Source organism: Cyprinus carpio, chromosome A8, assembly GCF_018340385.1.
Source record: "Cyprinus carpio isolate SPL01 chromosome A8, ASM1834038v1, whole genome shotgun sequence".
NCBI classification, from domain to species: domain Eukaryota; kingdom Metazoa; phylum Chordata; class Actinopteri; order Cypriniformes; family Cyprinidae; genus Cyprinus; species Cyprinus carpio.
This window is the reverse complement of record NC_056579.1, coordinates 22,086,904-22,107,518: the sequence shown is the minus strand read 5'-3', so window position 1 is coordinate 22,107,518 and position 20,615 is coordinate 22,086,904. Positions and strand designations below refer to the sequence as shown.

Sequence of the window (20,615 nt, the reverse complement as noted above, 5' to 3'; positions counted from 1 at the left end):
TATTAAACATAATTTTTTTGACCGTGTGACGTCACTCTCCACCCCATGTTGCCCAAATCGCTCCAAACCAGCGCAGTTCGTTTGTGCTCGATCGGTGCCCGTTTGTGCCGTTAAAACCAAACACTGTATCTATTTTCCTTCCGTAGATATAACCAAAATATTTTCGGAGGCAGTGACGTCACTCTCCACCCCAGTTCGTCTAAATCGCACAAAACTGGTGTCATTCGTTTGTGCTCGAATTGTGCCGGTTTGTGCTGTTGAAATGAAAGTCAAAATATATTTCTCCTTCTTAGAAATAACAAAAACAATTCTGGGCAGTGACGTCGTAACTCTCCACCCCATGGCGTCCAAATTTCTCCAAAACCGGTGCCGTTCGTTTGTGCTCGATTTGTGCTGGTTTGTGCTGTTAAAAGAAACCCCCTGTAAGTGACCGCTTCTTTTATATAAAAAATAACCTTTACCCCGAACAGTGACGTCACTCTCCACCCCATGCAATCTAAATGCTTCCAAACCGTTTGCCATTCGTTTGTGCTCGATTTGTGCTGGTTTGTGCCGTTCAAATTTGCATTGTATCTATTTTCCGTCCTCAAAAATAACAAATACAAAACGGGCCAGTGACGTCCCTCCAAACCGGTGCAGTTCGTTTGTGAGGTATTTGACCTCCGTGAAGTTGGCCCCCCCCACCAAACGCAAAACGTCAGCAAAATAGTCTCAATCGTTTGTGCTCCGTTCGTGCTGTAAAAATTTTAGTTTGTGCCGCTTTGTTTTTTAGATTAAAATAATATTTATAAGTCAATCTGAGGTCACTCAGCCCCCCCAAAATTCACCCCAAATAGACTCGTTTGTTTGTGCTTCGTTTGTGCTGGTTTGTGCCGTTAAAAGTTCTGTTTGTGCTGCTTCAGTTTTTAAAATATTAGACATTGAATCAGCCCCCCATATAGGCTACTCCAAATTCCACCCAAACAGGTTCAAATGTTTGTGCTTCGTTTGTGCTGGTTTGTGCCGGTAATATTTTCGTTTCTACCGCTTCGGTTTTTAAAATATTAGACATTGAATTAGCCCCCCATATACTCAATATTCACCCAAAAACAGGTTCAATCGTTTGTGCCGGTAATATTTTCGTTTGTGCTGTGTTTCAGTTTTTTAGATATTAAAATAATATTTATAGGTCATTCTAAGGTCACTCAGCCCCCCCACATACTCCAAGATTCACCCCAAATAGACTCGTTTGTTTGTGCTTCGTTTTGTGCTGGTTTGTGCCGGTAAAAGTTCCATTTGTGCTGCTTTGGTTTTTAAAATATTAGATAATGAATTATAGACGATGACGTCACTCAACCCCCCCACATGCTCCAAATTCACCCAAAATAATCTTCTTTGTTTATGTTTAATTTGTGTGCCGTCAAAATGTTCGTTTGTGATGCTTCGGTTTTTTTAGATATTTTAGTGATCATTCTGAGGTCACGCTCCAAATTCACCCCAAAATAATCTTCTTTGTCTGTGCTGTATTTTTATTATTTATATTTATTTTTGGCGGTGCTGTGTCGGTCTTTTTAGATATTAAAATAATATTTTTTCTTTTTTTGTGATCATTCTGAGGTCACTCAGCCCCCCCACATGCTCCAAAATTGACCCCAAATAATCTTGTTTGTTTGTGCTTCATTTGTGCTAGAAATATTTTCGGGTTTGCTACTGTTTTTTAAAAGATTTTTTTCCCTAGTCAACTAGTCCCATGTTTATATTAAGTTGATTAATATAAGAACCTATTAAACCATCCTTTAATATATAGGCATTTATAGCCTATTCCATTTAAGATTTATATAGATTTATTTCTTGTCTGTGAGCCGGTTCATTGTTGTGACATGCTCCATTCAGGGAGACTGCATTAGACGACAGAAAGCACATCCAAAAAAATTCTTTCCGCAGGAAAAAAAAAAAAAAAAAAAAAAAAAAAAAAAAAAAAAAAAAATTAAGAAAAAAGCGAGGGGATTATGCGGGCGCCTCCATTTCATTACAGTAGCCGCGATAATACTCCCACCACTCCTCATAAACGATTGAACCTGTTTTTGGGTGAATTTGGAGTATATGGGGGGCTGAGTGACGCCATCGCCTATAATTCAATGTCTAATATTTTAAAAAACCGAGGCAGCACAAACAAAACTTTTACCGGCACAAACCAGCACAAACGAAGCACAAACAAACAAGTCTATCTGGGGTGAATTTGGAGTATGTGGGGGGCTGAGTGACCTCGGAATGACCTATAAATATTATTTTAATATCTAAAAAACCAAAGCGGCACAAACGAAAATTTTTACAGCACAAACGACTGAGACTATTTTGCTGACGTTTTGCGTTGGGTGGGGGGCCAACTTCACGGAGGTCTCGAACCTCGCTGGTTTGTGCCGTTAAAAGAAACAACCATGACCTCTTCTTAAAGATAACAGAAACCATTACTCTCTGTTTAGTTCAGCCGCAGAGTTAAAAAAAACAAACAAAAAAAAAATAAAAAATAAAAATAAAAAAACCTTCCTCGTGCACGTGCAGTTTTACTAACTTCATATTTCAAAGTTGACTAAGCTTAAATTTCGAGGCAGCATTAAGTGGAAATGGTGAGACCAGTGTTTTTTTTTTTTTTTACTGCGAGTTTAATTTCGTTTATGCTCGATTTGTTCCGTTAGAATACTAAACATATTTCGCCTAGGAATAAACAATATATGCTAATTTAGGAAGCTCTCAGTCCATGCCAATGGCTCTGTTCGTTTGTGCTTAGAGGTTTTTGATTGCAAAATATTCATAAAACGTTTTTTACCTCTTTTATATGTATCGACAGTAGGCCTATCTATATTTTTTTGTGGTCTTTTTTTTTTCACACGGTCAGTATGGCTTAATGCTATTATATCTTTCAGCACTTTTTCTACAGTCCATTATGTCCTTTTTGTCTTGTTATGCAGTGCGATAAATAATCGTTTGTAAGGGGAACAGAAAAAAGATAACATAATATTAATCTAATAATATTAGCTGTTAAATGCAGTAATACCATGCAATAACAGTTACATATAGCCTATAAATAATGGCATATTAAGTGCTTCTTTTTTCCCCCCTTTTAAATAGGCCTATTTAAGAAGAATTTTAGGTACAACCAGCATTTCATTTCATGCACAAATCGAGCACAAATAAACGCTGCATTTGGTGTAGAGATCACCTGGAATTAGGCTAGGCTATATAAACCTAATTAATATTATTAATATTAACGAAATATTTGTGGGGAATAGACCTAGATGGTTGATATTCTAATGGCACAAATCAAACACAAATTAAACAGAATGATGCTGCCTTTAAATTTAAGCTTAGTCAACTTTGAAATGTGAAGTTAAACTTGGAGCTGACTAAACTTAAAAATTTAAGGCAGCACAAGCACTTGTTTTTTTTTTTTTTGTTTTTTTTTACTCTGTGGCCGAGCTAAACAGGGAGGAGAGTAATGTTTCGGTTATATTTAAGAAGAGGTCATGGTTGTTTCTTTTTTACAGCACACAAACGATTGAGACTATTTTTGCTGACGTTTTGCGTTGGGTGGAGGGGCCCAACTTCACGGAGGTCAAATACCTCACAAACGAACTGCACCGGTTTGGAAGGGACGTCGCTGGCCCGTTTTGTATTTGTTATTTTTTAGGATGGCAAAATAGATACAATGCAAATTTGAATGGCACAAATCGAGCTGTTCGTAAAAAAAGTTATTTTTTATATAAAAGAAGCGGTCAGGGTGGAGAGTGACGTCACTGTTCGTAAAAAAAGTTATTTTTTATATAAAAAAACCGCACAAATCGAGCACAAACGAATGACACCAGTTTTGTGCGATTTAGACGAACTGGGGTGCGGCACCGGTTTGGAGAAATTGGGACGCCATGGGGGTGGAGAGTGACGTCACTGCCCAGAATTGTTTTTTGTTATTTCTAAGAAGGAGAAAATATATTTGACGTTCATTCCAAACCAGCACAAACCGGCACAAATCGAGCACAAACGAATGACACCAGTTTTGTTGCGATTTAGACGAAACGGGGGTGGAGAGTGACGTCACGGCCTCCAAAAATATTTTGGTTATATCTACGGAAGGAAAATAGATACAGTGTTTGATTTAACGGCACAAACAGGCACAAATCGAGCACAAACGAGCGATTTGGAGCGACTGGGCAACATGGGGTGGAGAGTGACGTCACACGGTGAAAAACATAATGTTTAATATCTCAAAAACTAGACCAGCACAAACGTTCATTTTTGCGACACAAAACAGCACAAACATAACACAAAACAAATGGCATAGTTTTGGAGATTTTATTTATTTTTATGGAGTGCCAACTTCACGGAGGTCAAAGACGGTAAATTCTATGACAGGAGGGCAGGCCAAAGCACACAGCCCAAAACACATACAGCGTTTAGATAGTTGGGACAGCTATAACCTCAACCACCGGCTTTAAGGTGGAAAGAACAAAAAAAAAAAAAAAAAAATAAAAAAAATTCACAAAAACAACACACACAACACACACCACAGCGTCATCTAATCCTGTTCTATGCAGGAAGTGATCACCCCAACCCCCACAAGACTGAATGCTCCCAAAGAAATTGTTTGTCCTGCTAAAAACAACTATTAATTATTTACTCATTAAAAAAAGTGTAACTATACATACCAGATTTTGGTCACCAGGACACATAAGTTATACAGTTGCTCACAGCACAATTCTCAGCAGTTTACTCGAAGATGAATGTGGGAAGTGTGAACTCAATGACAACAATCAATCAACAGTGAGTGTGAACTCCACGCAAACAATTAAAATCAAAAATAAACCTACCAGGGAATAATGACAGCCTTAACACCCACCGCAAAGCAGATGATATTCCAGCTACAATAAATCTGGTTAATTGATTTATGCCAAAGCTCCTGCCACATTAGCCAAACACAAAATACAAGTAACAAACATAACCTGTAAGCAGAAAAACCACACACACACACCAAGAGCGGAGCTAGCAATGGACACATCCCAGGTATTTTTTTTTTTCCTAATCCCAGCCTTTATATACACAGTACCATGTTCTGATAGGCTGACTCGTTCTAAATACAGGGGCCACATGACAGTGTGACACACAAAAGTAAGGTTAAATGAGATATTTTTGCTGAATTCACTGTGCGTTGGTGTTAATGTTTTCTCTGTTTAAATCTAGATTAAAAACACATTTAAAACACATGGAAGAGGCAAACATATAAGCTAGATGCAACTTTTTTGTGGATTGCATCAAATGTTCTTCGACTATTATGCATAATACATTTGTTTATGAATAAAGATTGAGCTGTTGAAAGAAGTTATTTTGAATAGATGCCAAATGCTCTCCTCCTATTCAAATTTGTCATTGAAGGGGTGCATACAACATATTTTGCCCACTGGCAACTATAGTTGCTGCACATTCAAAAAATATGATTTCAATAAAAAAAATTAAAAAAAAACCTGGGGAAAATAAATGCAGAACATGTTCACATAGGAACACTATTACATGACTATATGCATGATACTATTCAGAAAAAAATTTGGGCACAAATGGGTTAATTGTATTTGCCCATGTTTTACCCCATTTGTAAACCCATATGGGCCCCATTGTGTGCCCCATTTAGAGTTCATGCCACTGGATCTATATTATGACTGGATCGCTCATCGCGTTCTAAACTGCCAGCAGGCAGTCAAGCCACGGAAGTGTTCAATCAGCCATCTTACTAATCCCTACGGCAGAGAGCACCATTGAGTCACATTCAAACCGCTGACCAAAATCACCCGATTTGAAGCAAACTCAGTCAAACCGGGATTATTTTTTATGTTATGTGAATGTAAATTAATGTTTACTTCAGATGTTATCTGCAGTGTTTACGGTCTTTTTGGGCAGTATAAGCAATATATTTAAACCGTTTAGGTGGGTGTGTCTGCTGCGCACTGACGACACAGGTAACGATTCAACACAAAATATAGCTTATTCTTTATGAACATAATTATTCAGGAATTATTAAACATGAACATATTGGTATCAGAAATGGATTTGAATATATTACAATGAATAATACAACAGATGTTGTTAATAGTGCTCTATAAATAAACTGAAAAGCTTAACTTACTATCTTGAAATAAAGCTTTATGTCTTAAATCCGTACTGTATATAGTCAGTTATTTCTCTAAATAAATTCAGATTTCAGAATGAGCACTCTGTTGTTTGTTTTATATGTTGAGGTCATGTCCATCTGATGTTTATCATGTTCATGATGTTCACTACTGTAATGAAACATAGCTTTTAATAAGTAGGGGAAATTCCCGACATTAAAAAAAATAAACTGTTTACATGCCTAGGGTGTTTGCACTGTAACAATGTACAGAAATACTTTAGATTTATAAACGCGCTGACTTGTTAGGTGATGTTTTCTAATTAAAATCATTACAATTTCCTATTAATTCAATAGAACGTTTATGCAGACTAGGGATACCAATATGGCGGCGCGGCGCGGGCTTCTATTTTCATGATGTCTTGAGCAATCCAGTTCTATATTATAGATCAGTGCTTCATGCACTCATTTTCCATTGTGACCCAACTAGGACTCACATAGGGAGCCCATCTGATTTTGCACATGTTGGACGTATTAAGCTGACCCTGCCCACTTGGTAGACCCATATAGACCCAGCATATAAAACATGTGGGGCCAACACATATACATGTTGGCTGGGCTCGCATGTAGAGAGCACTCTTAAGAGCTAAGATCCACCGTTTTTGTGAAAACCCAGCCATGCTCAATTCATATGGATTAATTTTTTATGATCTTTTCATGGAACTTTTTGAAGAGTCAAAGTGGTAGTTGCAAAATGCTGTAAAGAGAGGAACAGACAACTCTCAGTTGTCAAATAAATTAGTTTATTTGGGGTGAACTACCCCAAGTGAAGTGTGCCTCAGCTGGAGCAGTGTAAAGATATTGTGGACTGCAGAACATACATTTTAAGTTTCAATGTTTACTGTGTAAAAATACTGTTGAATGCTATTCATTTTTATTTGCTGATTAAATGTTTTTAATGTAATTGAATTGATACTTTAACATTGTTCAAAGCACTGTTCAAAACACAATATACACTGTTTTAAGTACTTGGAGTATTATTCTGAGTAAGCCATCATATATAAACTAGGTGTTTTTACTGGAAACAGCTTTGTTTTTAACTGTAAACAGCTTTATGTAAGAGTGAATAAATTCATCTGAAAAGGATGGTGTGGTAACACTTTAGAATTAGGGAACACATTCACTATTGACTAAGAGTTTTCCCTCAGTAAAATTAATAGTTCATAAGGTATTTATTAAGTTTAGGTATGCTGTAGGCAGAGCTGGGTAGTAATGGATTACATGTAATCTGGATTACGTAATCAGATTCCAAAACTCAAGTACTTGTAATTAGAGTAAACTACTTTTTAAAATACTCGTAATCAGACTACAGTTAACTTTTTTATGGATTACATGATTACATATTATTTTACACAATGGTAATAAGTTGGTTACAAATCATTTATTCTCCCTAAATTTCCTTATTTTTAATGTTTATATTTTTCAATAATAAAAACCAGCCGCTAAAATACGTTTGTGATTCTGCGAGTTTTTCCAGCGGAGAGGGGGAGGGATGTCAGAATCGCGCTCAGAAGAAATCAGCAACAAGATAATGGAAAATGGAGGGGAACACAGCCTTTAATCACTGGATGTACTGACATCATTTCATTAAAAAAATAAATAAATAAATAAATAAATAAATAAATTGGAAAAATGACATTGTTCAGTGTCTACCAAGGATTAATTTGCTATCCACTGAAATCTTTGACCTAGCAAAGTTACTGCTGGGAATTTCATGTTCTTTAATATATTTTTTGTAATGTTGATTTTTCTTCATTGTTACTACCTTATGCACTTCAGGTGTTTTGAGATGAAATATTTGACTCAGAAATGGTCTCTAATATATATATTAGTCACAACTCAGAATTGGTGCTCTGCATTTAACCCATCCAAAGTGCACACACACAGCAGTGAACACACAACACACCGTGAACACACACCCGGAGCAGTGAGCAGCCATTTATGCTGCGGCGCCCGGGGAGCAGTTTAGGGGTTCGGTGCCTTGCTCAAGGACACCTCAGTCTGAGACTCGAACCCACAACCTTAGGGTTAGGAGTCGAACTCTAACCACTACTCCACGAGAAACAAAATAAAATTCTGCATGACCATTTTATTTTGTTTCCCATGGGAAACAAAATAAAAAATAAACAATTAAGTGCTGATTAAATGGTGACAGAGTGTTCATTTATTTATTAAAAAAAAAAATTAAGTTCAAGTTTGGGATAAAGTGATGGAATGAGATGGATCATGTAACAGGAAGATCTGCAAATGATATGTAACACATTTACAAGTGATGAATAGTTTACACTTTAGATTAGGGGGTGCAGAAAGTGTTATAAATGACTTGTGTACATATACAAATAATTTGTAAGAGGTAAGAAAGGTCTACAAATGATATGTAACACATTTACAAGTGATGGATAGTGTACACTTTAGATTAGGGGATGCAGAAAGTGTTATAAATGACTTGTGTACATAAACAAATAATGTGTAACAGGTAAGAAAGGTCTACAAATGATTTGTAATATATTTACAAGTGATGAATAGTTTTCACTTTAGATTAGGGGATGCAGAAAGCTTTGTAAATGATTTATTCATGCGTTTACACATTATCTATAAACAGGTGTTAAACAACTTTGTAGTGTGTACTACTGTAAGTACTGACTGGTGAGGGTATAGACAGCTGTCTTCTCTGACACACCTCTGTGCACCTGATGTGAGCTTCAGTGGAAGGTAAAAGCGGTTGAGGTTCACTTCATCACTAGATCCCACACACAGAACAAGTCTGTGCTGATGAGTGAAGGGATTTAACACAAGCCACTGGAATCACCTGACTAAGGCATTTATAAATGTTTATCAACCTGCATGTTTGTGCTTTTGCACACGGACCAGCTAACAAAATTTGCCAATAAATCATATACTGATCATTTACTAATGGTTTATTCATCATTTGTGCATGAGATAATTATACAAAACAATTTTGACAGAAATACTTCAATGATTTATAAGTGATAAATAATGTATCAACTAATAACTTATAAACCATCTACTAAAGATCCGTTTGATTTATTTCATGATTTGAACTTTTTTTAAGATAACTTACAACACATTTGTAAATCGTTAGCATACCACTCATTAATCATTTATGAACATATAGTCATGTTTTGTAAACGATTCGTTCATCATTAACTAATAACTTATAAGTTACTTATAACTGAATTAATAAAACATTACTAAAATATTAACTTATTACTTATTAATCATTTATGAATGTATAGTCATGTTTTGTAAATGATTAGCTCATCATTAACTAATAATTTATAAATGACTTATAACAGAACGTTATTATAAAGTGTTACCCATAAATGTTTTGTTTTGAGATGCCTGTTTACTGTTTCATTACACTATTGTAGAAAATTTTAAATACAGATTTAATACATTTTGAAAATTAAAAAAATGTGTAGCTTATAAGAAGAAATTAATAAATATAACTAAATATAACAAGGTTTATGTTTGATAAATTTAAAACAAAAAATAGTTTGTAAAAAAAAAAAAAAAAAAAAACTGAGTTGCCGTTAATTAAGAGTGCAAGTTTAAAACATGTAAAGTCTAATGGAACAAAACATAAAATAAAATGACTTCAAAATACTCAAAAAGCTGATGCAAGGAGTTGCCTCAATTTTATTGAGTAAAACTGGCAAAATATGTTTGTTTTTTTCCAAAAATTGATTGGTATTCATTTTAATCCAAAAAGGACACATTACTCAATCATTGAAAATTATTTTCCAACAGCACCATAAGAACACTTAATGTTGGGGTTAGTTGGATTAAACACGTCAAATGTGCATTTTTTGTAATCATACTTCACAATGCAGCCTTGAGATAGGTTAGTCACTCGGCCCATCCTATAACAAAAAAAAAAAAAAACACATCACTTCAGAGGAAATGTCTTGAAATATAAAACACACAACAAGCTGTTCATAATCACAGAAATAAAGTTCAATTCATCCTTCTGCTTGTTAACATGAACGTTTATGAAAAATGTGTTAAAAATACAGCACACAAACAGGCCAGCATGGGGTTTAAAAAAAGATATGTGAAGCTGTTTTCAAAGTTAATGAACTAACAATGAGCAACCTTTGTGAAAAAAAAGGATGCTTTATCATACATTTAAAAAGAGTACTTATTACAGAAATACTATACTCTAAAAGAATATACTTAAGTGTGAACTTAATGTAATGTTCTCAGATGAATTAAACATTATTTTCAATAAAATGACAGTGTATTATAGTTAAACTTTATATAAATGCAATCAGCTGAACTTAAGTGTGCTTTTTTCATCCACTTAAAGAGGACATAAGTACATGTCATATGTAATTTAATAGCTTGCATTGTCTTTGAAGTATACTTATAATGTGCTACATGTACTTACAAGCATTTATGGTAAATTAAAATATACTATAATGTCATTTCTATTTAAACTTTTATGTCATGTATTTAAATATATTTGTAATTCCACATCTGTAATGATGAATTTGCAAATTAGTACATTTAAAATATATTAACTTCAAATGTAATATTGAATAACACTACAGTTAAAATTATAATAAAGTACATGCTTTAGTATGTTTCTTGTGTGTGTTAAGAAACATAGTCATGAAAGTGTTCTTAAAGGGTTAGTTCACCCAAATATTAAAATTATGTCATTAATGACTCACCCTCATGTCGTTCCAAACCCGTAAGACCTCCGTTCATCTTCGGAACACAGTTTAAGATATTTTAGATTTAGTCCGAGAGCTTTCTGTTCCTCCATTGAAAATGTATGTACGGTATACTGTCCACGTCCAGAAAGGTAATAAAAACATCATCAAAGTAGTCCATGTGACATCAGAGGGTCCGTTAGAATTTTTTGAAGCATCGAAAATACATTTTGGTCCAAAAATATCAAAAACTAAGACTTTATTCAGCATTGACTTCTCTCCCGGGTCTGTTATGAGCGCGTTCACAACACTGCAGTTTAGTCATATCCGGTTCGCGAATGAATCACTCGATGTAACCGGATCTTCTTGAACCAGTTCACCAAATCGAACTGAATCGTTTGAAACGGTTCGCGTCTACAATAATCATTAATCCACAAATGACTTAAGCTGCTAACTTTTTTTTATGTGGCTGACACTCCCTCTGAGTTCAAATAAACCAATATCCTGGAGTAATTAATTTACTCAAACAGTACACTGACTTAAACTAAATTTTCTATGCGAACTCGGAGAACACCGAGCCGAGCCAGATAACGAACGAAACATTGACTCGTTCTCGAGTCAAGAACCGTTTCTGTCGGACGCATCCGATTCAAGAACCGAGGAGCTGATGATACTGCGCATGCGTTATTCAGCGTGAAGCAGACTGACACACAGCGCGTCTAAACTGAACTGGTTCTTTTGATGATTGATTCTGAACTGATTACTAATTTTATGAGTGCGGGTAAACCGAAGGCTTGAATCAAGGGCAATCATCGCCAATGAAGTCATTACGTCGAGCGCAAAAGAACTGGTGAACCGTTTTCTTCAACTGGTTTATTGAATCAAACTGTCCGAAAGAACCAGTTCGCGGAAAAGAACAGAACTTCCCATCACTACTGGTGATCTGAAAACCAATGCAACCGGTTCTTGACGCGAGAACGAGTCAATGTTTCGTTCGTTATCTGGCTCGGCTCGGTGTTCATCTTCAGTTCTCTCTTCACAGCAGTTCAGTCCGTGTAACGTTACTGTTTGAGTAAATTAATTACTCCAGGATATTGGTTTATTTGACCTCAGAGGGAGTGTCACCCATGTTAAAAAAGTTAGCAGCTTAAGTCATTTGTGGATTAATGCTTATTGTAGACGCGAACCGTTTCAAACGATTCAGTTCGATTTGGTGAACTGGTTCAAGAAGATCCGGTTACATCGAGTGATTCATTCGCGAACCGGATATCACTAAACTGCAGTGCTGTGAACGCGCTCACAACAGACACGGGAGAGAAGACAATGCAGAATAAAGTCGTAGTTTTTGCTATTTTTGGACCAAAATGTATTTTCGATGCTTCAAAAAATTCTAACGGACTCTCTGATGTCACATGGACTACTTTGAAGATGTTTTTATTACCTTTCTGGACGTGGACAGTATACCGTACATACATTTTCAATGGAGGAACAGAAAGCTCTCGGACTAAATCTAAAATATCTTAAACTGTGTTCCGAAGATGAACGGAGGTCTTCCGGGTTTGGAACGACATGAGGGTGAGTCATTAATGACATAATTTTCATTTTGGGCTGAATCAACCCCTTAAGCGCACTTATTACAGTAATATTGTATTATCTGCAATATTGTATTATGTGTATTAACTACAATTGTTTTTGTTTATTTTGTTTTAAAAAAACTGAAGGACAAGATTAAATTAATAAAACAATTAAAGAACAATGTATTTGGTTTTCTAAAGTTACAGCAGTAGTTAGGATGTTAAGTGTCTTACGCGTCACAGCATCCCATTTGCCCAGGGGAGCAGGTACATCTGATACATTTGCTGTTTGTCCAAGTACTTCCCATTGGATGCCTGGAGTTATCATAGCCATCGACACAAAATCTTGCCCCTATTTAAATTCAATGAAATTAAGAATTGTTAAGAAGAAATGCAGTGTTTATTTACCTAATAGTGTACATACACCACCTTTTAAATATGCAGTATGATGAGTGGATGTGTGTCTCATTGTTATAAATGAATATTTCCTGTTCTTGGGTAGCTAGGTTATGTAGAGATAGGGGTGGGGTGGTCGATAGTATCAAATGCATTAGACAAATCTAAAGGAATAAGAACCACAGAATCTCTGGAATCAGCAGATAGATATCGTTCAACACTCTCAAGAGGACGGACTTAGTGCTGTGAGCAGACTTAAATCCAGACTGAAAAATCTCATAGATACAATTACTTGACAAGTTGATGCAGCACAATTTTCTCCAATACCTTTGAAATGAAAGGTAAAACAGAAATAAGCCGATTTTTTTATTTTATTTTATTTTTAAACAGAAGGATCCAGCGAAGCGTTTATTATTGTTAATGTTTATACCAAAAATTGGCTTTGACACAAAAGTGATGATTAACTCATCATGCTCTGATTAAATGTGCACTATAAATTAAAAAAAAAAGTGCATTTTGACTTTGTGTTGAATTTTAAAGAAAGAAATAAAAATATGGTTTTATGTGTTTGTGTTTTTATTTACCTCGCTTTAGAAGTGTCATGAAGCAGGCAGAATCACTTAAAGTGACAAAGGCACAAAATACCAAAACCAGAGCCAAAGATTTCTGTAAAGATATAACTAGGAACTTATTACAGAAAAAAAAAAAAAAAACAGTACACAACAGTAAATGTTTACATATCAATTCTATATTGATCAGTAGCATTATGAAACTTACCATTTTTGTAAGCTTTGCACAGATGCTGGTCTGATGAAATGCAGTCATTGGCACTTTAGGTCTTTTTAAAGAAAACAGAAGAGGGGCAGAACATCTTTCTGGCCAAACATTTCAACACACATCTGCACTGATCATCAACTAGTTTGATCACCAACTTTAACTACTCACTTGCACTTTTAAGCAGAAAAATAATTTTCACGTCTTTAATGCATGTCTTTCTCTTAACCCTCTATTATTGTTCAGTTGGGAGTCACACGTGTTGTTCACGGTCAAAAAAAAAAAAAAAAGAAACTTTTTTTTTTTTTTCAGTGAAATCAATGTAATATATAGGCTATTTATGTTTGATAATGTTTTTTATTTTGTATTTTGAGATAATTTCATGGTACTATTTAATATTTATGCAATACATATTGGTCTAATAATGACCAATACTTTACTGACGCAAGTGTTTTTTGCTAGTTTCAGCCCGATGCAGTTGTCATTGCAGGTGACACCTAAATTCCATTTAAAAAATTGTATGCATTTTTTTCTGACACAAATGTCTACCTTTCTCATTACTTCTATCACAAAATAACCACCAAACAGGGAATCTTGAGACTCAGACCTTTCCAATGCATTTTGTGAAGATAATAAAAAGTTTTGATTGTAAAAATACCATAATACATTTTGTAATATGACACTTAAGGGGAGGAGACCGCAAAAAGATTTTAAAGTACCATTTCCACGGTAATGCAATGTGTGATTTCAAAATTTGAAGCTTTCAAATGATATCTAAATTAGGGTGATTACTAACATATTTGATTTAGTAAAAAGGCAATAAATTATGTAATGGCTGTGGGGCCCACCGTTGGGGCTGTAACACTCAACAGGATAAATCGCAAATGCATTTGCGCCCTAGTGCCCAATGGTGCGCCCATGGGAGTGCTCGTTAAAATGTAAAAGATTATTGTTGTGTACATAAATATAAAAATGTCTACATGTCATAATGGATAGTCTTTGCATGTATCAGAATTAAACGCATGAGCAGATCCGTTCCATCACTAGAGAAGCGTTCAGTTTTTCCGCTTGCAAATTCCACTATTTAAATAGCCAATCTGCCATGGCGAGTGCAACTTGCTTTGAAAGGGAATAGGAGATGAGACTGATTGGTTTATGGCATGTTACGCCCAAAACAAACTAATTACTCATTAAGAGAATAGGGACAATCCTTTTAGACTTTTGCCGGGTACGCTGGCCATTTTTTCCATCATTAAACTAGCAAAAGTAGATTCGGACACGCCCTAAGCTCAATTGAGCCGTGCACTTTAGACCATGCACTTAGATCATTAAAATAGGGCCCATTTGGTCAAAGGCAAAGTCTATTTCAGTTGCCTCAAAATAGCAACATGTCAACAATGCGCCAGAGCACACCTCGTTTTCAGACCAGCATGAACATGGGTGCACAAATGCATTTGCTAATTAAATAACGTGGCACAGAAGTGAAAATGACAACGGTGTCGGGCTGAAACTAGCAAAAAATACTTGCATTGCACCAGGTGTATAATAGGGCCCTTTATGAATAATCTTCTGTGAATGTTGTGTTGTTGAGTATTTATTGGTTGCAAAATGTGTTTTTAGTTTGAAATTGTTATCTTTGTAAGCAGTTATCATACACTGTTTCATAACCACTTAACAACACCAGATGTTTCCTGATATATTTCTTAATATATGATTGTGTCAGCCTCAAGTTGTCACAATAACTGGGGGTCAGACAACAGGATTAGGATCTTCAAGAGTTTACTGCAAAACGTTTAGAATTAACCACACAGGTAATTTATTCAATCATGATCATTACATGATCATTAGCAAATTACATTTAAGTCAAGTCCTTTATTCATATAGTGCTATATACAATTCAGATTGTGTCAAAGCAGCTTTATACGTCAAACAGGAAAAAGTGTGCTGATAATGAAAGAGGACAATAGAAAACAGTTTATTAAAGTCAGTTTCTTGTTAATTCAGTGAGGTTATCATCCAGCTCAGTTCAGTTCTCTTTCAGTAGTGTCTATGCAGTCAAGTCAACAATGTTGCCAGAAATTCTGTCCAACTCAGCAGGCCGAAGGTGACAGTGGCAAGGAACCAAAACTCCATCCGTGACAGAAAAGGAGAAAAAAAAAAAACCTCTCCTCTGACCAGAAATTAGCATGGTGTGATTTAGTTCAAGGCTGCAACATACTTCAGATTGAGCAGAGGACTCGTCTGGTTCTTGTGGTCTTGTGCCAATGGCTGTCTAGCTGATAAGGTCTTCACAGGGGATCTATCTCCAGGGTTCGTCTAGTTGACATGGTCTCCGCTGACATTCAGGGCTGGAGAGGTCATCTCTAGGTGCTGATCCACCATCTGCACTGGAAACAGACTGGATCTGGGTGGCTGCAGTGATCTCGGAATAAGAATAAAACAAACTAATAGAAGCTTATGCCATTCTTCTTATGATGTAACAAGTACATTGGGTGTTATGGGAAGTGTTCCCGGTTCCAGTTGACCTAATTAATGCAGCCTAACTATCCTTTAACAAATTTGAATTATAGAAAAGTAATAGTGTGTTATACAGTATGTGTGCCAGATTAAAGAGATGAGTTTTAATCTAGATTTAAACTGACAGACTGTGTCTGCTTCCCAAACAATGCTAGGTAGATTGTTCCAGAGTTTGGGCACTAAACAGGACCTACAGCCTGCAGCTGATTTTGATATTTAAGGTATTACCAAATGGCCAGAGATTTTGAGATCACAGTGGACATGAAGGACTTTAATGTAATATGAGCTCGCTCAAGTACTGAGGAGCTGAATCATTCAGGGCTTTAATTAGCAAGATTTTAAAATGTATACACTGTTTAATAGGGAGCCAGTGCATTGTTGAGAGATGCGGGCTAATATGGTCATACTTCCTGTCTCTAGTGAGAACTGCTGTATGTTTGGACCAGCTGGAGTTTGTTTATTAAGGGCCCAGAGCAACCACCCAATAAAGCATTACAGTAATCTAACCTTGAGGTCATGAATGCATGAATTAAAGTTTCAGCATTTGACATTCAGAGCATCAGCATAGGTCGTAATTTAGATATATTTTTTAAATGTAATTACAAAATAGAAACTTGATTTTCAAAATAAAGGTTGCTATCAAAAAGCACACTAGATTTCTAACTGATGACGAAGAATTGAGAGAGCAGCCATCAAGTGTTAGACAGTGTTCTAGATAATTACATGCAGAGGATTTTGGTCCGATAATTAACACCTCTGTTTCTTTCTTTTTTTTTTTTTTTAGGATTTAGCAGTAGGAAATTACTAGTCATCCAGTTTTGTTAAATCAACCATTCTGTTAGTTTAATGAATTGGTATGTTTCGTCAGGCTGCAAACAAACATAGAGATGAGTATCATCAGCACAATTGAGAAAGCTAATACTATGTTTCCTGATGATATCTCCCAAGGGTAACATGTAAAGTATGAAAACCAACGGTCCTAGTACTGAGCCTTGTGGTACTTCATACTGCACTTGTGATAGATATGATACCTCTACAAAATAATAATAGTCAGATTGGTATGATTTGAACCATGCTAATGTAATTCCACTAATGCCAACATAATTTTCTAATAGAGAAAAACAACCACGATCAGACGATAAGAGCTGGTCATTTGTAACTCTAAAAAGAGCAGTCTCAGCACTGTAATATGGTCTAAAATCTGACTGGAAAACATTTAGTAATTGCACAAGCATCCTTTTTGTGTATGTCTCCAAATTTGTGACATGGGAAGTCCAGAATTTGGCACACAGTGTCATCACCTCCATAACCATAGTTGATTCACACAGAATATGTGCACTGAAAGTGTGTGATACAACGTGAAATTAAGAAAAATTTTTTTTTTTCTTTTTTTTTCTGAAACATACATACTGAGTTTTAGTTGAAGATGTACACCATTCTTTGCAATACCTTATAGCAGTTGATTATCATGGATCCTTGATCCTTGAATGGATTCACGTCACTTCCTGTTTGTTGCTGTCGTATGCCTCTAGTTTGAGCTCCGTCACGTTATTTCTCTATCGTCTATTTTTTATTGTTGAAATCTATTTTATACACCATCATTTTCGTTTCTATAACATGTGAATATATCCTCTATCGTATTCTACAACGAAAACAATCAACGCGCCTTGTTATCACTAGTTTTATTTTGATTTCCCGAGTCCGCTAGTAGCTTATAGCCCATTAGCATTACCAGCGTGGTTGTCGCTAAACCCGCGTGCATCGCTAATACTCTATTCACACACATTACAATTGCTTTACTCACTGTAACTTGCTTTAATGGCGGATGTTTGTCTACCTTTGAGTGCAGGTGACGACACGAGCTTGAGGCCGTGGAGAAGCAGTAGACACCACGGACCCTGGGTGCATCCACAGCGGAGGACGCGAGCCAGGCCCCGGGCGACGACTTCTCCCCCTCCGGTCTTCGAGATCTCCACACGGAACCGCTTCTCTCCCCTCCGCGAGACGGAACGCGACGCTGTGATCGTCGGAGACTCCATCGTCCGACACGTCCGTGCTACGTTAGCTGAAGGTAAAGTGCACATTCACTGTTTCCCTGGTGCTCGTTTTCTCGATGTTTCTGCGCAGATACCCGCGATCCTGAAGGCCGACGAGAGCCCCAGAGCGGTCGTGCTTCACGCCGGGGTTAACGACACCACGCAGCGGCAGACGGAGACGCTGAAGAGGGACTTCAGGAGCCTGATCGAGACGGTGCGCAGCACGACGCCCGCGGCAACGATCATCATGTCAGGACCACTGCCCACGTATCGACGAGGACACGAAAGGTTCAGTAGACTTTTTTGCTCTAAATGAATGGTTATTGTCATGGTGTAAAGAACAGAAACTGCTCTTTGTTAATAATTGGAATCTTTTCTGGGAGCGACCTAGGCTTTTTCGCGCTTATGGCCTGCACCCCAGCAGAGTCGGAGCAGAACTGCTGTCGGACAACATCTCCAGGACTCTACGCTCCATTTGACTAGTAAGCCAATTCTCAAATAACTGCTATGATGGCTTTTGTTCTACCCGCTTAAATGTTAGAAGTACTTGCGCTGTCCAATCTATTAAGACTGTGTCTGTTCCCCGAATAGTGAGGTCAAAATATAAATTTAATGTAGGATCTAGAAAAAATCTTATCGTGATTAAAACCAGAAGAACATAAAATAAATGAACAAAAACAATTTTTAAAGTTTGCGCTCATAAACATTAGATCACTCACACCCAAAGCAGTTATTGTAAATGAAATGATCACAGATAATAGTTTTGATGTACTCTGCTTGACTGAAACCTGGCTCAAACCAAATGACTATATTGGTCTAAATGAGTCTACTCCATCAAACTACTGTTATAAACATGAGCCCCGTCAGACTGGTCGTGGGGGAGGTGTTGCAACAATATATAGTGATATTCTCAATGTTACCCAGAAAATAGGATACAGGTTTAAATCATATGAAAAATACTTATGCTTAATGTTACACTGTCAGATATGCAAAAGAAATCTATTGTATCTCTTTCTCTGGCTACTGTGTATAGACCACCAGGGCCATATACAGAATTCCTAAAAGAATTAGGAGATTTCCTCTCAGACCTGTTGGTTACCGCTGATAAAGTGCTAATTTTTGGAGATTTTAACATTCATACTGATAATACAAATGATGCATTAGGACTTGCGTTTAATAACTTATTAAACTGTTTTGGAGTAAAGCAAAATGTCACCGGGCCCACTCATCGTTTTAATCATACGCTAGATTTAATTATATCGCATGGAATTGATCTTACTGACATAGATATCGTACCTCAAAGTGATGATGTTACTGACCATTTCCTTGTATCGTGCATTTTGCGTATTGATGACAATAACTATATAGCTTCGCGTTATCGTCCGGGCAGAACTATTGTTCCAGCCACCAAAGACAGATTCACAAATAACCTGCATGATTTATCTCAACTGCTCTGTGTACCCATAATTACACATGAACTAGACGAAATGACTGGCAACATGGGCACCATCTTCTCTAATACATTAGAAGCTGTTGCCCCCATCAAATTGAAAAAGGTTAGAGAAAAACGTACTGTGCCATGGTAAAACAGTAATACCCACGCTCTCAAGAAAGAAACTCGTAGTCTTGAGCGCAAATGGAGAAAAACGAACTTGGAAGTTTTTAGAATTGCGTGGAAAAACAGTATGTCCAGCTATAGACAGGCTCTAAAAACTGCCAGGGCCGAGCATATCCACAAACTCATAGAAAACAACCAAAACAATCCAAGGTTTTTATTTAGCACAGTGGCTAGATTAACAAATAACCAGACGCCACCCGATCTAAATATTCCCTCACAGTTAAATAGTAATGACTTTATGAATTTCTTCACTGATAAAATAGATAACATCAGAAATACAAGGACAAATGTAGATTCTACAGCGTCTAATACTTTAGTCTTATCCATCGCACCCAAAGATAAACTGCAGTGCTTTACAGCTATAGGACAGGAAGAGCTAAATAAACTTATCACTGCATCTAAACCAACAACATGTTTATTAGATCCTGTACCCACTAAATTACTAAAAGAGTTGTTACCTGTAGCAGAAAAAACCGCTTCTCAATATTATTAAGAAACCACAACTAGATCCTAGTGAACTGGCAAATTACAGACCCATTTCAAATCTTCCATTTATGTCTAAAATTTTAGAAAAAGTTGTGTCTGCTCAATTGTGCTCCTACCTGCAAAAAAAAATGATCTCTATGAAGAATTTCAGTCGGGTTTCAGGCCCCATCATAGCACAGAAACTGCACTGGTTAAAATTACAAATGACTTGCTTCTTGCATCAGACCAAGGCTGCATCTCATTGCTAGTTTTACTTGATCTTAGTTCGACACCATAGATCACGACATACTCATAGATAGATTACAAAACTATACAGGTATCCAAGGGCAGGCTTTAAGATGGTTT

General features: G+C 36.5%; 1 protein-coding gene across 2 annotated transcripts in view; it reads right to left on the bottom strand.

Annotated features, from left to right (window-relative positions):
• LOC109079865 (beta-microseminoprotein-like) overlaps positions 1-13,713 on the bottom strand; it is a 30,867-nt gene extending 17,154 nt beyond the window's left edge. Inside the window, exons 1-4 of one of the 2 annotated variants that reach the window (XM_042762801.1) lie at positions 13,617-13,713; positions 13,424-13,505; positions 12,678-12,795; positions 9,826-10,074 (exon numbers count right to left, since the gene is read on the bottom strand). In XM_042762801.1, coding sequence (XP_042618735.1) covers positions 9,948-10,074; positions 12,678-12,795; positions 13,424-13,505; positions 13,617-13,664 — 375 coding nt within the window. In that variant the 5' untranslated portion in view covers positions 13,665-13,713 and the 3' untranslated portion in view covers positions 9,826-9,947. Of the gene's footprint in view, positions 1-9,825; positions 10,075-12,677; positions 12,796-13,423; positions 13,506-13,616 lie in introns of those variants that run through there. The other variant, XM_042762800.1, reaches the window with a different exon arrangement.
• Positions 13,714-20,615: the final 6,902 nt, after the last annotated feature.